The sequence below is a fragment of the Anabrus simplex genome, chromosome 3, assembly GCF_040414725.1.
Source record: "Anabrus simplex isolate iqAnaSimp1 chromosome 3, ASM4041472v1, whole genome shotgun sequence".
Classification (NCBI taxonomy): Eukaryota; Metazoa; Arthropoda; class Insecta; order Orthoptera; family Tettigoniidae; genus Anabrus; species Anabrus simplex.
Window position 1 is genome coordinate 50,677,129 of NC_090267.1, and position 19,839 is coordinate 50,696,967.

The 19,839-nt window shown below is 40.7% G+C and overlaps 1 protein-coding gene across 4 annotated transcripts in view; it reads left to right on the plus strand.

The window, feature by feature from the left end:
• The window catches only part of LOC136865959 (uncharacterized), a 191,452-nt gene that overhangs the window by 150,232 nt on the left and 21,381 nt on the right, over window positions 1–19,839 (plus strand). For all 4 annotated transcript variants that reach the window (XM_067142526.2, XM_067142525.2, XM_067142527.2 and 1 more), the window contains one exon: window positions 5,728–5,859. In XM_067142526.2, the coding sequence (XP_066998627.2) occupies window positions 5,728–5,859 (132 nt within the window). The remainder of the gene's footprint in view (window positions 1–5,727; window positions 5,860–19,839) is intronic.

Here is a 19,839-nt window from a genome sequence, read left to right on the forward strand (position 1 = left end):
CCCAAATTCATTCCCAATTTTGCTGAACATGCAGCCCCATTAAATGCTCTGAGAAGAAAGGATGCCAAATTTGTGTGGGGTGATGTCCAGCGCGAAGCCTTCATGGTCTTGAAATCTGCCTTATGTAACGGTCCGGTACTGGCTATGCCAGACTTTTCTAAACGCTTCATCCTTCAGACGGACGCCTCTTCCTCAGGCATATCCGGTGTTCTTCTTCAGGAATTTCAAGAAGGGCGTTGTCCTATTTCTTATGCTTCACGTGCCCTGAATCCTGCTGAGCGAAATTGTTCCATTTATGAGTTGGAAGCCTTGGCCGTTGTCTTCTCGTTAGAACGCTTCAGAATGTACCTGGAACATCTTCCTTTCGATCTGGAAACTGATAATCAGGCGTTGAGTTGGGTACTGGCCAAGCCGCGAAGGACCGGTCGTCTAGCACGTTGGGCAGTGCGCATCTCAGCCTTCCAATTTGAAGCCCGTCACATTCGTGGCACCGAAAACGTTGTGGCTGATGGCCTCAGTAAGATGTTCAATCCAGGCAGCTCTGACCCTCAGTCAGAGCCGGCAGACCCTTCTCCCGAACAAGTATCAGCCTTTGTCAATGTAGTTCTCACTGACTCTCCCTTCCGTTTCAAGGATATATCCAAACATCAAGAGGACGATGCTGAGTTAAAAGGTATTATCGACAGGATTAAATCCGGTGAGCATGTTAAGCCCTACATTCTTAAGAATGGTGTCCTGTGTTGTCCTGCTCGCGGTCGCAGAGACCCCAAAATTGTAGTCCCAACTAACCTGGTCCCGGCTCTCTTCAAATATTTTCATGAATCCCCAGTGGGCGGTCTTCTGTGTGTTTTCAAAACAAGGGAGAAGATTCGTAACCACTTCATTTGGAAATCGATGGATAGTGAGATCCTTACCCTTGTCAAGTTCTGTAAGATTTGTAACATCAGCAAACCCGCCCCGAATACTCATCTAGGTCTCTTGTCTTCTGAGCAAGCTTCTCGCCCAATGGAAAGACTGTTCATAGACTACATCGGGCCCTTCCCGAGATCTCGGAATGATCATCGTTTCATTCTTGTGTGTGTTGACGCCTTTTCGCGTTTTACTTGGCTGTTCCCCACTCTGATGGCTAACGCCAACACCACCATCTCATGTTTGAAACAGATATTCACCTCGTTTGGACCCTCTCAATTTTTGGTTAAGTGATAACGCAAGAGCCTTTACTTCTGCCCAGTTCCGGAATTTCTGTTTTGATCTATCCATTGCTCATGTAACCACCACCCCGTATTACCCAAAGCCAAATTATGCTGAGAGAGTGAATCGTAACCTGCGATCTGCCCTCATCGCATATCACTCCTCAGACCGCTCCAAGTGGGATTCCTCATTAAATTGGTTGTCATTTGCATTTAACATTGCTGTCCATAAAAGCCACAAGCAAACCCCTGCTTTGTTAATGTTGGCTTTTACTCCGAATTCTCCTCTATCTAATCTGTGGTCAGTTAATGATCTTCTGCCCGACGATGCCAGCCCAGAAAAGATTCGAGCTAATTGGCACCATGCACGAAAGAACTTGAAGGTTTTTTACGCTAAGGTCCAGCGTAATTACAACCACGGGCGAAGGCCACACGATCTGTCTGTGGGTGACCAGGTGTTTATTGAAACACATCCCGTCAGTAGTGCTGCGGACCATGTTATCAGTAAGTTGGCCCCCAGATTTCGAGGTCCCTGCACCATCTTAAAGTTCCTTACCCCGGTGACATCATTGGTGAGCGATCCCGAAAGGAAAAGGATTATCAGCGTCCATCTTTCCCAGGTCAAGGTACCTTAAGTCTGGTAGGGAATAGTAAATACCATTGTTGGTGACCCTGTAGATTTAGTTGTTTAATGATAAGTTTATTGTAAGGTATTTATAAGGTTTTAGTTATAAGATAATAAGTTTTATTGTAAGGTAGTTGTAATTGTGTAAGTGAATACTTCAGGTATCCTCTAATGTAATAGATTTAGTATTATAAGTTAGGTAGGTTTTAGTTTAGGGTCACTCCTTGGAATTTATTCCCCTTACTTTCAGGTTTAGGGTACACTCCTATAGGTTCCTTTCACCCCCACCATAATCTTGTCAAATGAATTGTAGATACCAGTGCTGACCCCGGGGTTAGTGCCCTAATATCCCTGGTGTGCGAGGGAGAGTCCCTACTGCATACTCATTAAGCCACCCATTGGGTGACTCTACGCAAGATCTTTGAGCCCAGCAGCATACTTTACCTCAAGTATTCCCCTGTCTGCTGCGGTTTGTTTGTGTTACAGTGGCTGCAGTGACCAGCTTCTCTTGACGGCAACCTGAAGTGCCAAGTTGGGAGGCACACTCTGTGCTTTCGGCGCTACCATCCAGCACCACGTTCCTGTGTCGAACGTCTTAATGGTGGCAGTCTGACTGGACGGTATCTCACCCATCTGCCGATTTGGTGCAAGATACCACCGAACTGCAATTACATAGCTACCTGGGTCGGACTGAAGTTGAATGGAGGCTGGCGGCAAATGGCCGTGTCGGCAGCCACATCATCAGCGAGAACCTGTGGCCTAGCTGTCCTGTGACTGGTGTGGAAAAGTAGTGCAAAATACTTAGTCCGTAATCTCACTTATAAGGAGGCTTTGAACGCTGTGTAGCAACAAGTGAGAAGTTCCTGGCTGACTAACATTTGGCAGAAAGAAAGTATGTACATCCTTTGGTGGACAGTCTAGAAATTGTCTAAATAATTGTAAAGGTTCAGAAGGCATTTTGAAGTGTAGTGTGACTATCCATGTGGATTTTGTTATATTTAGTGAATAGGTGGATTTATGAACTCATTTATTATTTTTGAAAATTATTGGTGAATCGTAAAATCTTGGCTACTAAAAGGACCTGTGGTGTGCTGACAGTTTGTTTTGTTTGTTATCAGAAAGTCTACTTCAAGAAATCGTGTGTGTTAGAGTATTGTATCTTTACTATCTGTACTGTGTGAGAACGTTTTATCGCTTTCTCCCCAGGGAAACTATGTTAACGGTCGAGCATGGCTCGACTTTCGGAGGGAAGAAGATGTCACAGGTGAACATGTAGTGGAAGTGGAAAGTGTTTTTTGAAGACTTTATTTGTAAAGTATGATATAATGTTTTATTTGTAATGACCTAACCTGTACTGTGTAATATTTGTAACATATGTATTTGTAAATAGTAGTATTCAGTTCTATATTTACTGGAAGTATCCAGAAACTTTTGTTACATAAATTTTTGAACAGGGTGTGTTGCCTCTTGTTGGTTAGGTATTCTAGTATGTATTTTCTGACTGTTCTGGAAATGGAAGGTTCGCGATCGCGTATTCGAGAATGTAGGTTAAGTTCGCGAATAAGTTTGGATGGTGTCTTTAAAAAGTAGGAAAGATCACAGTATGAAGATAAAGTTGGAATTCAAGAGGACAAATTGGGGCAAATATTTGTTTATAGGAAGGGGAGTTAGGGATTGGAATAACTTACCAAGGGAAATGTTCAATAATTTTCCAATTTCTTAGTAATCATTTAAGAAAAGGCTAGGAAAACAACAGATAGGGAATCTGCCACCAGGGTGACTGCCCTAAATGCAGATCAGAATTGGTTGGTTTGGTTTGGGTTGGGTTGGGTTGGTTTGGGTTGGGTGGGTGGATGGGGCGTTGGGTGGGTTGGTTGGTATTAAACTCTACTATTTCTAAAAACTAGATCTTATCCTTTCATGATAACGGTTCTGAACTAATCTCTAAAATTTACTTTATTAATTAAAAAAGCAAAAAGAAGTAGGAGAAATGCTCACAACCGAAAGTGGAGCAAGGTAGACCAAGGTCAAGTCACGGAGAAGTCACTCCTTAATTCAAAACTTTTCTAATTAACTTGCAGAAGAATTACAAATGGGTGACACCACCAATTGTTCAATGAAGTGGTGAAATAAAAGTGAGATCAGTAAATATCACCACCAAATCCACAAGAGCAAACTCAAGTCAAATCAATCCGCAACGTTCACCCGATCAGGAAATATCACCATTAACTCTTCTAGAGCAAACTCAAGTCAAGTAGAAGTAACTGCTTAATTCAATGAATATCTAATTAAATTGCAGGAGAATAAGAATGGTTGACACCACAAATCATCCGATGAAGTGGTGAAATAAATGTAAGATCTGTAAATATCACCACCAAATCCACAAGACCAAACTCAAGTCAAATCAATCCACAACGTTCCCCCGATCTCAGTCCTATCCCACTCACAACTATCCGGGGAAAAAAAATTGCCACAATAAATGTCACCAAGACGATGAGCAAAATAAAAATCAGACAGTCAAAACATGTGACAAATCACCGTAAAAATGATGATGGTTTCATTTTTCTCAGAACATAATTAATGACAATTGGTGATTAACAAGTTACCACCAGAAGGTGAATTATGATAAGAGGTTAACCTACAGAACAAATAGGCATATTTAAGTTATCGGCCACCACTAATTAAAATCAAGGTTAAATAATAGAATTTAGGAAAAGATAAGATAATATTACACGACTTATCAGACACATAATAATGAAAGCAGACCTTGAAAAAATTCAATGGATACAGAATTACAAATGGAAAAGAAAACACAAGTTTGGTAGCCTCCAAAACAGAAGGACCTCATCAACATTACTGACCACCAGAAATAATTAAAACCAGAAGAAAAATGGGATTTAGGAAAAAGGGTCTAATGAACTAATGATGAAATGCGCTTCCAATACTAATGAGAATGGCAGGTCTGAGTGGAGAATCCCAGATCATAATTAATAAAGACACAAGGTCAGTTTACGTATCAAACACAATCAGTAGGTAGAAGAAGTACAAAATAAAACATCACTTACAAAGCTTCCCACCCAAAAGGATGGGAACCAGGCTAAACCCTGGAAAAATATCGGAGCCTACATGGCACGTCTATCTGTTACTAAATACAGAAGTAAACTGCCAAAATGGCTATTCCAACACAGGTCAAGGCCATACAGCCTCCCATTAGTAATAGGAGGTGAGGAGGGAGATACACAAATCGGGTGCGCAGCATAACACAGAACTACACAGAGAAAGATCTGTATAGCTCTGGTAACATCTTAAGGTTTAAAGAAATTCTAAAGTTAAAGTATCCCTACACCTGCACAACTTGAGAGATGAAGTGGCCCATACGTCTGGCACCGACAATTTGGCCCGCAATTAAATGTGTGGAGGTCTCGTGTCTTATTAATCCTGTCGTCAGCTATTACTCACACAGCCCGTACAAGGTCTGACATCCTCATTGTTACATGCCACGTTCTCCTGTTACATTCGCCAGGCCGAGCGGAGCACCATTTCCCTGCTACAGCAGCTATCTAATTCAATTGCCCATGAGTGTAGACTACATCATATTGAAATCGTAAAAGTCACCTCATTCTGGTTCTGTGAATTTACAGTTGGTGCCAACGACAGATCTGAATATTTCAAAATTCTGCCTGCAGAGATTTCAGAGGTACAGGAACATAAATCTGGCAAAATTTTTAGGCTGGGGTCTTCCATCTCCCCTTAAGAGGTAGATCAGGGGTGTGGTCTGGAAACTTTTCTGTTGTTCTTTTTATGTATTCTTTTACTGCCTAATTATGTTGAATTCTTTGTGCTTTATGTTTTACATTGTCAACCATAATATGTTTAATGTAGAATGCTTTAAGAAAAAGGACTGTGTTACAGGTCATCGCCAGATGTACATAGCTGTTGGTCAAAATCATGCTAGCAGGAAATACAACACAATGCCAGCCCTTCTGTCATATCCAACTGCTCTGTTGCTTTATGGAGAAATGTTCTTGTTGGGTATGGAGTCAGGTATGTTTCTTATTTCCCAGCTACTTAAATCAAGTATCATCTCAAAAGACAATGTTATTGAACAAGGTCATGGTCTTTAAAGTGTCAAGTCTTTATGGTCTGATACCATGGTTAGCCTGTTTGAGTGCTGTTGGAAAAATTTTCACCATCAGAATTTTAGCCAGCAGGGTAGGAGAGGTGGTGGTATACAAAGGTGGACATGAAAATAACCAGACGTAATTCGCTGCACGCGTAGCTTTTGTAGTTTTGGCTTCTCCCTCTAGTAGGGTGTTAAGTATTCCCTCCCAAATCAGTATGCCAAGCGGTCTGGCTTGAGACGGTTGTAGCAAGCTCCTGTGACAGTTTATAGACCTCTCCGATTTTTGTGAAATGGCTGATATATTAAAATTATAAAATTCTTTTATTAACAACCACCTACTAAATACAATATAATACACTCATTGAATTATAAAATAATCATGAGGTGTCTTAAATAATGGCTTAAATAACAGAACATGTTTCGTTCGGCATAGCGAACATCATCAGCTGTTAATGTACAAAGACTAGGTCAGGGCCCTGAACTTAAGTGATCAAAATTGTTAAAAGAATAACAATGTCGTTATAAAAAGTAATATGATAACATTAGACTTAATTTGTAACAGTATGTACAGATCAACAGCGAGAATTTGTGGTGAAATACATTGAACGATGGCAGTCTGTGAAGTTAAAAACAATCATGGGGTTGTTAAAGTAAAAAAACAGATATTGTAGACATTTAAAATATACGTCATTGCGTGAAGCGTGGATTAATTATTGACGATGGAGTTCTTTTCAATTGTGCAAAAACAAAAGTTGAAATAGAGTTAATTGAATAGTACGAGTCAAATACATGTAAATGGCTGATATTCGAGAACAGCATGCAGTGGTGAAATTTTGTTTCTGCTTGGTAAAACTACGTCAGATGCAGTTGATATGTTGTCTACAGCTTATAAAGTATACACCTTGAAAAGAACTTAAGTGTTTGAGTGATTCTTGTAATTTCAAACACAGCGACATGTCGATCGACAACATTCAACGCCTTCCACTTCTGGAAATGATGAAAATAAATAGAATTGATGAACTTGCTGAACTATCTGGTCTTCCTTGGAGCTCTGTGCAATGTAGCTGCATATTTGCGAATAAGACGAATCGTGTCAAAATTCATCCCCTGCTTGTTGGCTCCTGATCAAAAGGCAGCTCATGTTGCCGTTTGCCGTGATTTGTTGGACCACTTGGAAGTGGACGAGAACTTTTTCAACAACATCATCATCGGGGATGAATCATGGTGTTATGGGTACGACCTTGAGATGAAGTAACAGTCTCTTAGTGGATGGCACTCAACCCTCGTCGCCTGAAAAAGGCCCAGCAAGTCAAATCGGTCATGAAGACAATGTTGATCTTTTTTTCCAACGTTCGCGGCATTGTTTACTCAGAGTACATCCCTGAGTATCAAACGGTGAGCCAAGTCTTCTAATAGAGTGTTTTGAGACAGTTGGCAAGCATATTTGATTGAAACGTCCTGATTTGTGGCAGAGTAGGGACTAGTTCTTCCACCATAACAATGCTCCAGCTCACACGCCATTTCTGTGCATGTTTTTTTTAACACATGACATCGCTTCCTTACCCACCCTCCTCACCAGATTTCGCACCTTGTGATTCCTTTTTATTTCCCCGGATGAAAAGGGAGCTGAAAGGGAAACATTTTGCAGAGATTCTAAAGGTGAAAAGGGAATCAAAGGCAATGCAGCAAAGCATCCAAAAGGACGAGTATGAAAGGTGTTTCATGCAATAGAAAAAACGTTTGAACAAATGTGTTAGTGTTAGTTTGAAGTACTTCAAAGGTGACTAACCTTTGTAACTCAAAAATATAAATTCTGTATTTTTAAAAATTGTGTCTGGTTATTTTTGGGACACCCCTCGTACAATTCCTAATCAAAAGTTTGTGTTCTAAAAGCCTGGGTTCATTTCCAAACCTCTCGGCAATGCTCATATGGAGTGAGGGCTTATGACACTGTTGATGGTGATCCATCCATCAGATGGAGATATTAAGCCTTGAGCAGCCCCTTTGGTGTTATTCGACAGGAGTAGGCTGTACACTGACACTGGGTTTCACCCTTTCCGCACCTCATTATCATCACACACTACACAACACATAACCTGCAGTCATCACACTGGACACAAAAATACATACATTTACATTATGATCTTTGCCTCTTCATGGACCTCAAGAAGGCCTTCGATTGGGTATCGCCCAGTCTCTTCTGGCTAGTACTTTGAGAACATTGTGTGCTAGAATATCAACTGGGTGTAGCTGCTGTCTGCAGAAGCAGGAGCTATGTTCAAACTACTGCAGGGCCATTCAAAGACTATCCCATCATAGTTGCATACTCTAGGGTTCCATTCTAATACCACTCATGTTCAACTTAATGATGGACACCATGACAGCTGACATGCACCAGCCATTACCATGGACCCTTCTCTATACTGATGATGTTACCATATTTACTTGCATATTAGACCCGTTTTTCCCCACTTTCACAGCCAAAAAAAGGAAAAGGGGGTCCAATATGCGATAACTTCAAAGTTTGTGCAGCAAACGGATGACTTCTAGGCTATAAAGAGCTATCAATTGTACATGCAAACATTCTACACTATTCTTTAACAAACTTACGAATGTATTGGCTATTTTCGTTGGAAGGCAGTATTTCTAAATGTAAAAAGACAATAAATGGCGGACATGACTTTTAGGCCTACATATGAAGTAAATATAATCCGTTTTAGTCACTCACATCACATCATTCGTTTTATCTCATTAATTCCTCTGATGAGGTCAACGTCAGGAAGGGCATACGGTCGTAAAAACTTACTACGAAGATTCGTCTCACTTCATACTCGACCTCGTAGAGAAAGGGATATTATCATATAATGCAGCATTGATACAAAATAATTCAATGGTCAGTCATTTGTCTCTGTCAGTTGAGCAGTAGGCCTACCACACAGTAAACCTGATCACTGCTTTCATTTTACTTGTCTTGCGCCGCTAACTTCCTTGCTTTGGCGTGTGTCATTCCAAGTGATGTCATCTTCACTGCCATCTCGTCAGCCATGCACTGCTGTCGAGACCGAGAGCTTTCGAGGTCCTGTCATTTTTAACCTTTTAAAAATAGTTTTGTTCCCGACTATAGAGTTCAAACTGTGTGAAGCTATTCCCAAATGGTTTCTGGAGATGGTCTCCGATATTCCCAACTGGTGTATGTGTAGCAGAAGCGTGCCAAACCATCAGCTGATTACTAGCGTATGTTACGAAATGTATTTCTGAATGTAATACATAGTGACTGGAAGCATTCTTTTGATAACTGCGGCTGTTGAAAGCCTGTAACCGTACGTATGTACGATCCCCGAGTTTTTAGGTTAGGAAATTTTCGTATATAGTTTGTAAGGTTAAAATCATGTAATTTTGTTTATTTATAATGTATAAACGTAATATTATAAGAAGAATGTATAGTTAGGGAATATTGCATATGTTCATCATTATATTTTGTATAAATTTCCGTTTGGGTAAGAGTCTGTAAATATGGCCTAGCCGTAAGGATTGTGCAACCGGGAAAACTGCGACTATATCGGGAAGGACGGTTGAAGTCAGTTGGATGTGTTGCAACAAGTGGCTTGAAAACACGGGGTACGGCAGGTTGTATCGGTTGAAGAATTGGAGTGAATCTATGTGGACATACATGAGTGGACGGTCTATGTCACATCATATACTCGATAGCCAATGCGAGGGCTTTGTTTTGAGCGAGGTTTGGGTTGACAAAGTGACGCGGGAAGAAGTGCCGGTGTGGGCGTTGCTACCAGTGAACTTTTCAGGACGCGATAACCACGTGTAGCAAGGATATATAAGTGGGTACGCGTGTGCGGCGAGGCATTCTGATTCTGATTGTGACTCTGATTCTGTCTCTGATTCTGATTCTGATTCTCATTGTGTTTCTGACTCTGATGCTGATACTGTGTGTTTCTCATTTGTACTGGTCTGCGGGAGCGACGTATTTGCGCAGTTTGCTATACGATCTGCTATTGTACGTGAGTATCTGTTACGGAGCGATCATGGTATAATCTCAACAACTTACCGGCTTTGCAGTGGACTTTCTGTAAAAGAAAGTGTTTGTTTGGAACTTGTCTCCCGAGTATGCAGCTTCAGTTGATGAAGAATTTTGCTATTTGCTTGCCTCTGGAGATGTAACACTTTCTGTCCAGCCAGCAATTGGAAAGAATTCAAGACGTCGACGAAGAAGTGTAAATAAGGTTAGGGATGCTCGTCTTAAGAAGGTTGCATCCCTATGTAGAGAAATAGTCGTCGTACTTTTCTCTACCAGATTAGAATACACGGTAACAGTGGAGTGCGAAGGGGCTCTTACCTGGAGGTATGTTAAAAGTATAATGATGTTCTATGTTTATTGAAGATTTTAATGATGTGTAATTTGCCTTTGTAAGACGGCAAACGAGTACATCTCGTGAAGAGATGATTTTGTTGGGTGGTAGGCCTATTGTGTATATTAGTTCTATGTAAACGGCCAGCACTAAGTGGGTTGCATTAGTGTTGATTTTGTTGGTGTTTGTCACATATTAGTTATTATTCGATGTTCTATGTTTATTGAAGATTTTAATGATGTGTAATTTGCCTTTGTAAGACGGCAAACGAGTAAATCTCGTGAAGAGATGATTTTGTTGGGTGGTAGGCCTATTGTGTATATTAGCTCTATGTAAACAGCAAGCACTAAGTGGGTTGCATAAGTGTTTATTTTTTTGGTGTTTGTCACATATTAGTTCTTATTCTGGGAGTAAAGTCATAGAATCAAACTTTAAGTGAGTCTTTTGTCAGTGGAGTAAGGCTGAACCTGGCATGTTACCCAAATTTAATTTCAGGGGTTATATAGCAAACAGGTAAGGTTACAAAGCAAGTCTGGAGCCTCGTCAGCCTGATGACCGTCGCCTTGAGAGAGAGAGTGGCTCGTTGCTCTACACAATTAAATATTCCTGCAATTGTTTTGCAGGTAGCGCCCATTATCCTTGTTATTTTCACTTAGTTGAGTCAACGTTTATCTGTTCAGTATTTCAATAGCTTGCGGTAGTTACAAGCCAGACCCTTATTTTTAAGCATATTTCATGGTTGTTCTCTACATTTATCACATCAGGATTTACCTAAACAGCTGTAAATGAGATAAGAGAGACCACATTGTTTAGATTAGGTATGCTATCGCCTGGATAGTCCCAAAAGTTCCACGACGGAAAGAATAAAAATAAATAACAGGAAAGTTTGCCGCATTTATGGATATCTCCAGATGTGGCAGTAATGCGTTTTATTATCACAATGTTTAATTTTGAACATTCGTTGTCTCCCATTTTTTATTAACGCTTACCCTAGTTTGTTTTGTTTTGGCGTCTCCGAAAATCGTTGAAAGTAAGTGGGGACATTAAAAAAATCAGTATTATTATTATTTTTTAAGTACGTTGGCAAGTAAAACAATTGTGATTGGATTGTTTTTATCACATTTTAAACCTCCTTCTCTCCCAAAAAACCCTATATTGGCCCAAGTTACGAGATATTAAACAATCACTTTGTTAATGATCTCGCCTGCCTATATTAATAGGCCTAGCAACAACCATGAATATTTCTTAACTAATGTAAACTCATTTCCTCCTCGTGTTTAGACAGGCCCCCAGTGGAAGGGAGTTGCATGTACCATTTTTACCGCAAATCATCTTTCCTGCCATTCGTAAATCTCTGGCAATACACTACCGGGAATCGACCTCGGGCTCCCGAGAACGGCAGCTAATTGTGCTAACCATTACGCTGGCGGACATTCTTAACTACAAAACACAGACATGAGTGCATGCTTGAAATATGTGGGTCGGACACAAACTATTCACATATTTGTGCAACGTCATCAGAGCTGCAGTAGGCCTGCGCTATGGAGGCAGACATTTCTTAACTACGAATCACAGATGTACCGTATGACTTCTACACATGTTTTCATTGCATGGGTCGTACAGACGAAACTATTCACAAATTTGTGTGATGTCATCAGAGCTGCATAAGGTATGTACACACTTAGAAACGGAATCATTGTTGTTCTCTGATGAATTACGTTGGGGGGGGGGGTCTTATATGCAGGATTTATTTTTTCATTTTCTTAATCTCGAAAAGCCAAGGGGGATCTAATGCACGAGTAAATATGGTATTGATTGCAGAGAACACGCTAGATCTACAGTGGGAAACTCAAGTATGGAGTGAAAGATTGACAAAATATGATCTGCACTTGGACAAGAAGAAAACAGAATGCTTGACGTCAGATATATAAGAAATGGGAACCATCAAAGTACACGATGACAACTTGCTGCGATTGAAAATTTTTAAATGTCTTGGTTCCATTATAGCAGATGGCAGTCGACTTGTTAAAGAGGTCAACGCGAGAATCAGTACAGCCTGACTGGAGTCGTGAACAACAACTGGGATCATTTGCAACCGCAGGATGAACGATCACCAAAAATCTACTATACCGCCATCCGTTCTGTCGCTCTGTATGACTGTGAATTCCTCTTCACTGATGAATCCATGTTCAACCTCAGCTCTGCAGATGGAAGGGAAAGAATGTGAAGGAGATCTGGGTAGGATCCTAAAGTGCTGTATGAAATACTGTGTATAGAACCAATACTAATGTAAATCCAGAAGGCGAGTTGTTGGTGAATTTTTGCATGAGGAATCAAATGATTGTTGGAAACACCTGGTTTAGGAAGAAGAACAGTCAGAAGATTACAAGGTATGGCTGGGGAGACAGACGGACAAAGACCATGATTGATTATATGATCATAGAGAAAGAACACCGGAAGAACCTGGTAGATGTAACAGCTATGCCTGAAGAAGCCTTTGGTGGAGATCATAGAGTTGTGATAGGAAAATTGAAAGTCGGAAAGATTGAAAAACCCCCATTAAGAAGAGAGAAAAGTATGGAAGTTGAAGGAGAAAAGCATACAAGAAGAATTTCAAAGGGAAATAATACCCTTGGTACCCAGGACAGAGGTGGGGAATGTTGAAGAGGAATGGAAAAGATTTAAGGAAGCACTGGTTGGATGTGCAGAAAAGGTGTGTGGTAGAACATCAGGAAATGTGAAAGACAAAGAAACACACTGGTGGAATGATAGGGTAAAGATTAAAGTGAAGGAAACGAAAATGGCATGGAAAGCATGGAAAACATCTAAGACTGAAGAAAGTAGAAGAAAATATGTGGAGGCAAAGAATTTGGCCAAGAAAGTAGTGGAGGAAGAAAAGAGGAAAAGCTGGGCCTTATTCACACAGAAATTGAGAGATGATATGCAGGGCAGCAAGAAATTACTGTATGGTATTTTAAGAAACAAAAAGAGAGATCAAGTAAACACCAGATTTGTGAAGGATGAAGGTGGCATAATTATAACAAAGCCAGAAGAAATAAGAAAGAGATGGAGAGAGTATTTTCAGAAGCTGCTGAACATAAGAACGGATGACAGTCATTCAATGGACGACCAGGAAAGGGAATTAGTTGATGAAGAAATGGATAAAGAAATTACAATGAATGAAATTGAAATGGCAGTAAGAAAGATGAAGAATGGAAAAACTGCTGGAATAGATGAAATTTCAGTGTAGATGATAAAGGCAGCTGGAGCTATAGGCCTGCAGTGGACATACCGGGTTCTCAGGAATGTCTGGGAGAATAAAGAGGTCCCTGAGGATTGGCAAAAAGGAATAATCATCCCAATTTTCAAGAAAGGTGATAAGAAAATTTTGAAGAACTACAGAGGAATTACTCTAATATCCCATGTTGCTAAGATAATGGATACTGGAAAGTAGAATAAGGTTGAGGGTTGAGAATCAGATACAGGAAAATCAGTTTGGTTTCAGAAGTGGAAGGTCAACAATAGAGCCAATTTTCATTATGAGATAACTAATGGAAAAGCATTGGGAGTACGGGAATGATATGGTGATGACATTCATTGATATTGAAAAGGCATATGACAGTGTCCCTAGGACGAAAGTTTGGGACAGTCTGGTGCAAAAAGGAATTGGACAGGGATTAATAAAAATGATCATGGCATTGTATAAGGAATGTTGTAGTTGCGTGCAAACACAAGCTGGCAGGACAAGTTGGTTCAAAATAACTAGTGGGCTGAGACAGGGAAGTGTTCTATCACCAATCCTGTTTACAATAGTAATGGATGACATCATGAGAACAGCAAAAGCAGCATATGGAGGAAGAGAAATGAACATGATGTCATTTGTAGATGATATTGTGATTTGGGGAGAAGACGACAGGAAGGTTCAAGAACAGTTGAATGTGGTGAATGGGAAGATTGAAGAATGTGGATTGAAAATAAGTGTAGAAAAGAGTAAAAGTCTTGTTATGACTAGAGGGGAGAAAGAAGGGAAAGGTCAGATTACACTTGCAGACAAGCCCCTGGAAGTAGTGGAAACGTTTAAATACCTGGGGAGTGAATTAATGGAGAATGCTCGACTGGATGCTGAGATTAGTAAAAGGATTCAAGCTGGAAGTTGTTTCTATCATAGTGTAAGAAACATGTTATGGGACAAAGATGTGCCAATGGAAGCAAAGGATACTATGTACAAGATGTATTACGTACCCATAACGACTTACAGAGCAGAAACTTGGACAATGACAAAGAAGGATGAGAGTCGAATACAGGCAGCCGAAATGAAATTCTTGAGGAGTATGATACAGAAGAGTAGAAGAGATAAAATAAGGAATGAGAAAATCCGGGAAGAAATTGGAGTGGAAAAAATGAATGATAGAATAGAGAAGAGCCGACTAAGATGGTTTGGGCACATAAAGCGAATGAGCGACGAAAGAATGCCAAAAAAGGTGATGGAAATGCAAATCCAAGGAAGGAGAGGCCATGGACGACCACGATTGAGATGGAAGGATACCATCCAACGCAGCATTATAGAAAGGAACCTGGACTGGGACACAGTGTTGGAGGAGGAGTGGTGGAAAGACCGAAGAAAGTGGAGAGGAACCATATTTGCCCCTACCCGGCTACAGCTGGATAAAGGGAAATGATGATGATGATGATGATGATGATGATGATGATGATGATGATGAAGTTATACACTATTAATTACTTGTTCTTACCTTAAATAAACTCATATTAATATACATACAGCGGATGTTTCATAACCTCGTAAATAATAGGTCAATATTTATAAAAAATAAAGTCTGTACAGAACTACATATATAATAAAAGTAATAATAATTCGAGCTTAATATTTCCATTATTTACCCATGGGTTAGAGAATTGTTTCCAAGTTACACTAGTCTATTACACTTGCATCAATATCCCCCCATAATTTGAAACAATTTCAACAATCTATCACACTCGTTGTCTTTGCCTTGGTTGTAAATTATATCTTCTCTCTTCCTCGACGTTGTTGGATATGCTTTCCTCCTCTTGACCGGATCGTGCCGTGTCGGGGGTCGGTGTTGCCTCGCTTGCTAGCCTCTTCCTCGGTGGTAGTTGATGCATTCTGCTACTCATGACCAGACTGTGTGGTGTCATTAGTAGCTTTTCCACCAGGTGGACCCATGGCAGTATCAGGCTTACTCTGTATACACAGCAATTGGGTGACTCAGTCTTTCCAAAAAGCCCTTGAACGAGAACCAAACGGCAGTTCTAGCTAAGGGACTTAATTTTGCTGTCGCTCCCTCTAAAATTCCCATTGAAGAGGTAATCACTTCCATTGAAGCAGCTATCCAGAAACTATCTACGGATGAGGTTGAGGAAGTACGACAGAAATGTGTGAGACTTATAAAAGTCTGCTGCTGTACCCGCACCTAATATAACTAGAGGCGAGAAGAGGTTTCTGAAGGAACTGAACTGACCATTCTCTCAGCTGATACGGGTAATGTGACAGTGGTAATGGACATTGACAAGTATGAGAACAAGATCTCAGCTATATTGTCAGAGCCTGTTTACAGACTGAGCTCATCTGACCCTACCACTCGTATGTCCAACGCCACTGTGAAGCTCTTAAGGCAATCCTCACTTTCGAAAGAGGAGGCTAAATATATGACTCCAGAGGATGCAGTGCCACCTACATTATATGGACTTCCTAAAATCCATAAAGAAGACGTTCCCCTCAGACCAATTTTATTGTTAATGCGATACGTTCTCCTATGTATGCTTTGGCTAAATACCTAAGCAAGTTGCTTCATACATACATACATACATACATGCATATCTTTATTACCCACCCTAGTATACACCATCGGCTTACAGGTAATAAAGACAGAGTGAAACAAAAAACAAACAAACAATAGGCACTACATCTCTCCTAAAACTACTTAACTAAATTATCTACCTCTACATCTACTCAGTGTCCTCCCATACGTACGCGGATAGCCAGCATATGTGTAGGAAGCACCGCACTACAAACTACACCATTCCCCTACTCCTACCTACCACCTAAAAAAAAATTAGTAGACTGGTCGCTGCGTCAGCCCTGGTATGGAATACATGCCCACCAACCTATTGCTCGCAGCCACCAGCCTCACCACATGAGAACTGATCTCATATCTTACCTACACTTGGTGACACTGTATCCCTTCCCTACCATGTGTGACAAGCCAGCTTGGCGGAAACCAGACCCAACACATGGCCTGCCACACACTTCCGTTATGTACGTCGCACCTTCTCTGTTCATTGTCAGCTCTCTACTTTCCCTCTCCTTTTTTTTTTTCCCCGTGCAGTCATGCTCAAGCCTAACTTCTTTGGGGTGGGTCAAGTCCCAACCCCTCCCTCTTCCCTTGATACGTCACCTTCTCCTCTCTCGTACTATTCTCGCCGACTACATCTCACTTTATTAAACTTAAGACTTAACATCAACTAAAAACCATTTTACATCCCTCATCAATGCACCTAAAACAATTTAACATTTTTTTTTTTCTTTTTCACACTTCACATACACACAAACAAACCGTTTCCATTCCAAGTCCATTAGTTCACTCAGTCTTCTCAATCTACAGCACAACACTTACATCAAACTGTTAGACTTATAACTTTTTTTTTAATGACCTACTTTCATAATTTCCATACTGCCAACATATTCTCCTTAACTACAGTCCCACTTAATCTATCTAAATTACTATTACATACACCTTTATCCTCCCTCCTCACACAAATACACTTAAACAATCCATTTTTTCCCACACCTCATTTACACACAAACAGACAGTACACCATTCCAAGTCCATTAGTTCACTCAGTCAACTCACTATTTTTTTTTTTTGTTTGCTTCCACCTAAGCTTCATTTCAACCACCCATGGTAAACTTAAACTATATACCAGCTTCTTAAATTTACACTGCCCTCAAGCCTACTCAACCTCCCCTTTTCTCAACTCTTACATAATTTTCTCAGGCTTTCCCTTGTTACCAACTCTTCTCATAAACACATCTACTCTTATATTCCTCAAGTCATTAATCTATCACCTCCTCCCATCTTACTACTTCTCTATCTACTTCCCAACAACTTGCCCCAGGTGGATCACCTTTCCACAGGGCAAGGTGCTCTCCCCTTTTCCCCTAACACTACAGGCCCCTCTCCTGATATCATGGTCATGGTCACCATGATACCCTTCCCGCATCTGCTCAGGGCTGATATCCATTCCTCTGAGCAGAATGCCTTCCCCCTTCCTCCCTCGGCAAGAACCACATTATCTGCACAACCCCTGTTACTCCCTCAATTCCTTTATAAATCTAGCTCTGGCCACATTTAAAAATTTTGCTATATTCGTTCCTTACTCCCACTCTCTACATAAACAAGATGTCATGTTATAGCTTTCCCCTACCATATCCAGCTCCTTCTTACTTAGTAGTTTGATCTTTATCTCCTCCAAAGCTCAGCATTGATTAAAAACATGCCGGTCCTCCCACTTCTCTCCACATAAAACACATCTATTACTATTCTCACTACCTACCCATCCCCTGTTCCTAGGAACACCCAATACCCACCAATACAAACATCTCTTATCCCTTCTATCCTCAAACTCCGTTTTCGGGTTTAGTACTTCCACCAATTTATTTAATACTGATAAAGAGACTCTCTCTCTACATTCCCCTTTTTAGCTCTGTCTTTCAATATTTAGTAGTCTTCCCTTTATCCTTTTATCCTTTCCCATACCCATTTATTCCTACCCCCCCCCCTTGCCCAGACCTCTACATATACCCCCAATCCAATCCGTTGTAACCATTTTTTGCACTTATTCACCCAGTAATCTTCATTCGTCATACCTTTCTGAAAACTATACGTTTCTTGTATAAAGCCCCACCCTTCCCTTCCTCCAATCTAATCCAATACTTGATCACCCTCTTAGCTATTTCAAACTCTATCGATTCTTTACAGACTAATCTAGCACCAGCATTGGTTGTACAGTTCGGGAGGTCCATCATGATCTTACTAAATTTTGCCACCACCTGGTTTAGTTCACCCCTGCCCTCCTCCATTCCCCATACTTCGACCCCAAATAGCATTTTGCCCATTACGAGTGATTTAAACACCGTTTTTTGAATTTTGTATTTAATATCTGGAAATTTCTTTCTAATACCCCCACTGTCGCAAGAGCTCCTCTTCCTGTAAGTTTTGCCCTCCTACACTGATTTTTCCAAGAACCATTCTAGATACTCAATTTTCCCCCTTGTCTAATTTCTTCCTGATCTAGCCTCCAGACTTCCTTATTCTTTCTCCCACCCCTTTTCCTACACATTATCTGAGTCTTTCTTACATTTACTCTGAGAGACCACTTCCTAGTTTACTCAAGTACCTTGTCCAACCCTTTTTGCAACCCACTTGCCGTCAAAGCCAAAATCAATAGGTCGTCCATGAATAGCAACCCCAGAACCTCCATTTTCCCTATCCAAGGGCATTGCCATGCCTCTCCACCATGACCCTCTAAAATATTATTTATAAATAATATCGGGCCACATGTATTACATTCTGAATCGTATGTTAGGGACACTGTATTTTGTCAACAAGTTATCAACCATAACCCTTCACCCCAGTGCACTTCTGGTGAGTTGCAAGGTGGAGTCCTTGTTCACTAAAGTGCTGATTATTGACTCGGTCATGTCTGTCATTGAGCATCTGTTCCCTGAGGATATTACTAGGCTGTTTCACCACTACATGACTTCAAACTATTTCTTGTGGGGTAGGCAATTTTACAAACAGGCGAATGGGGTGGCTATGGGAAGTCCACTCTCACCGGTAGTGGCTAATTCCTTTATGGAGCATTTTGAGAGAGAGGCTATTGCTTTGGCGCCCCTCAAACCTATGATTTGGTAGAGGTATGTTGATGACATAATTGTGGTATGGATTGAAGGTCCTGAGAAATTTCATGTATTTTTAAACCACTTAAATCAGCAACATCCTTCAGTTAAATTCATTATGGAGATATAGTTGGACATATGCCTTCCTTTCTTGGATGTTGTAGTGAAAAAGAAAACGGACGGCTCCTTAGGACATACCGTCTATTGTAAGCCTACTCACATAAATCGCTGCCTGCATGCAGATCCTCACCACCATCCAGCTCAAAAACAGGGCACTCTCACAACACTCACCACAAGAGCAACATGAATTTGTGAGCTATCAAATATCCAGGAGAAGATGGACACGCTTGTCTCGTTCAATGGTAATGGTTGCAATGATGTACAGATTTATAGAGCCCTGCATCCCAGAGGGACAACTAAGCAAAGCTCACAGAAAAAGTGAAGGGAACTGCCTACCTGCCTTACATTCACAATACCACAGACAGAATTGCCAAAGTCCTCCGCAAGTATAATATAAAATCCGTGTTTGGCACCATCACTAAAATTGCTCACAGTGTAGGTAAAAGCAAAGACAAATTGTCCCCACTATTACACCCTGG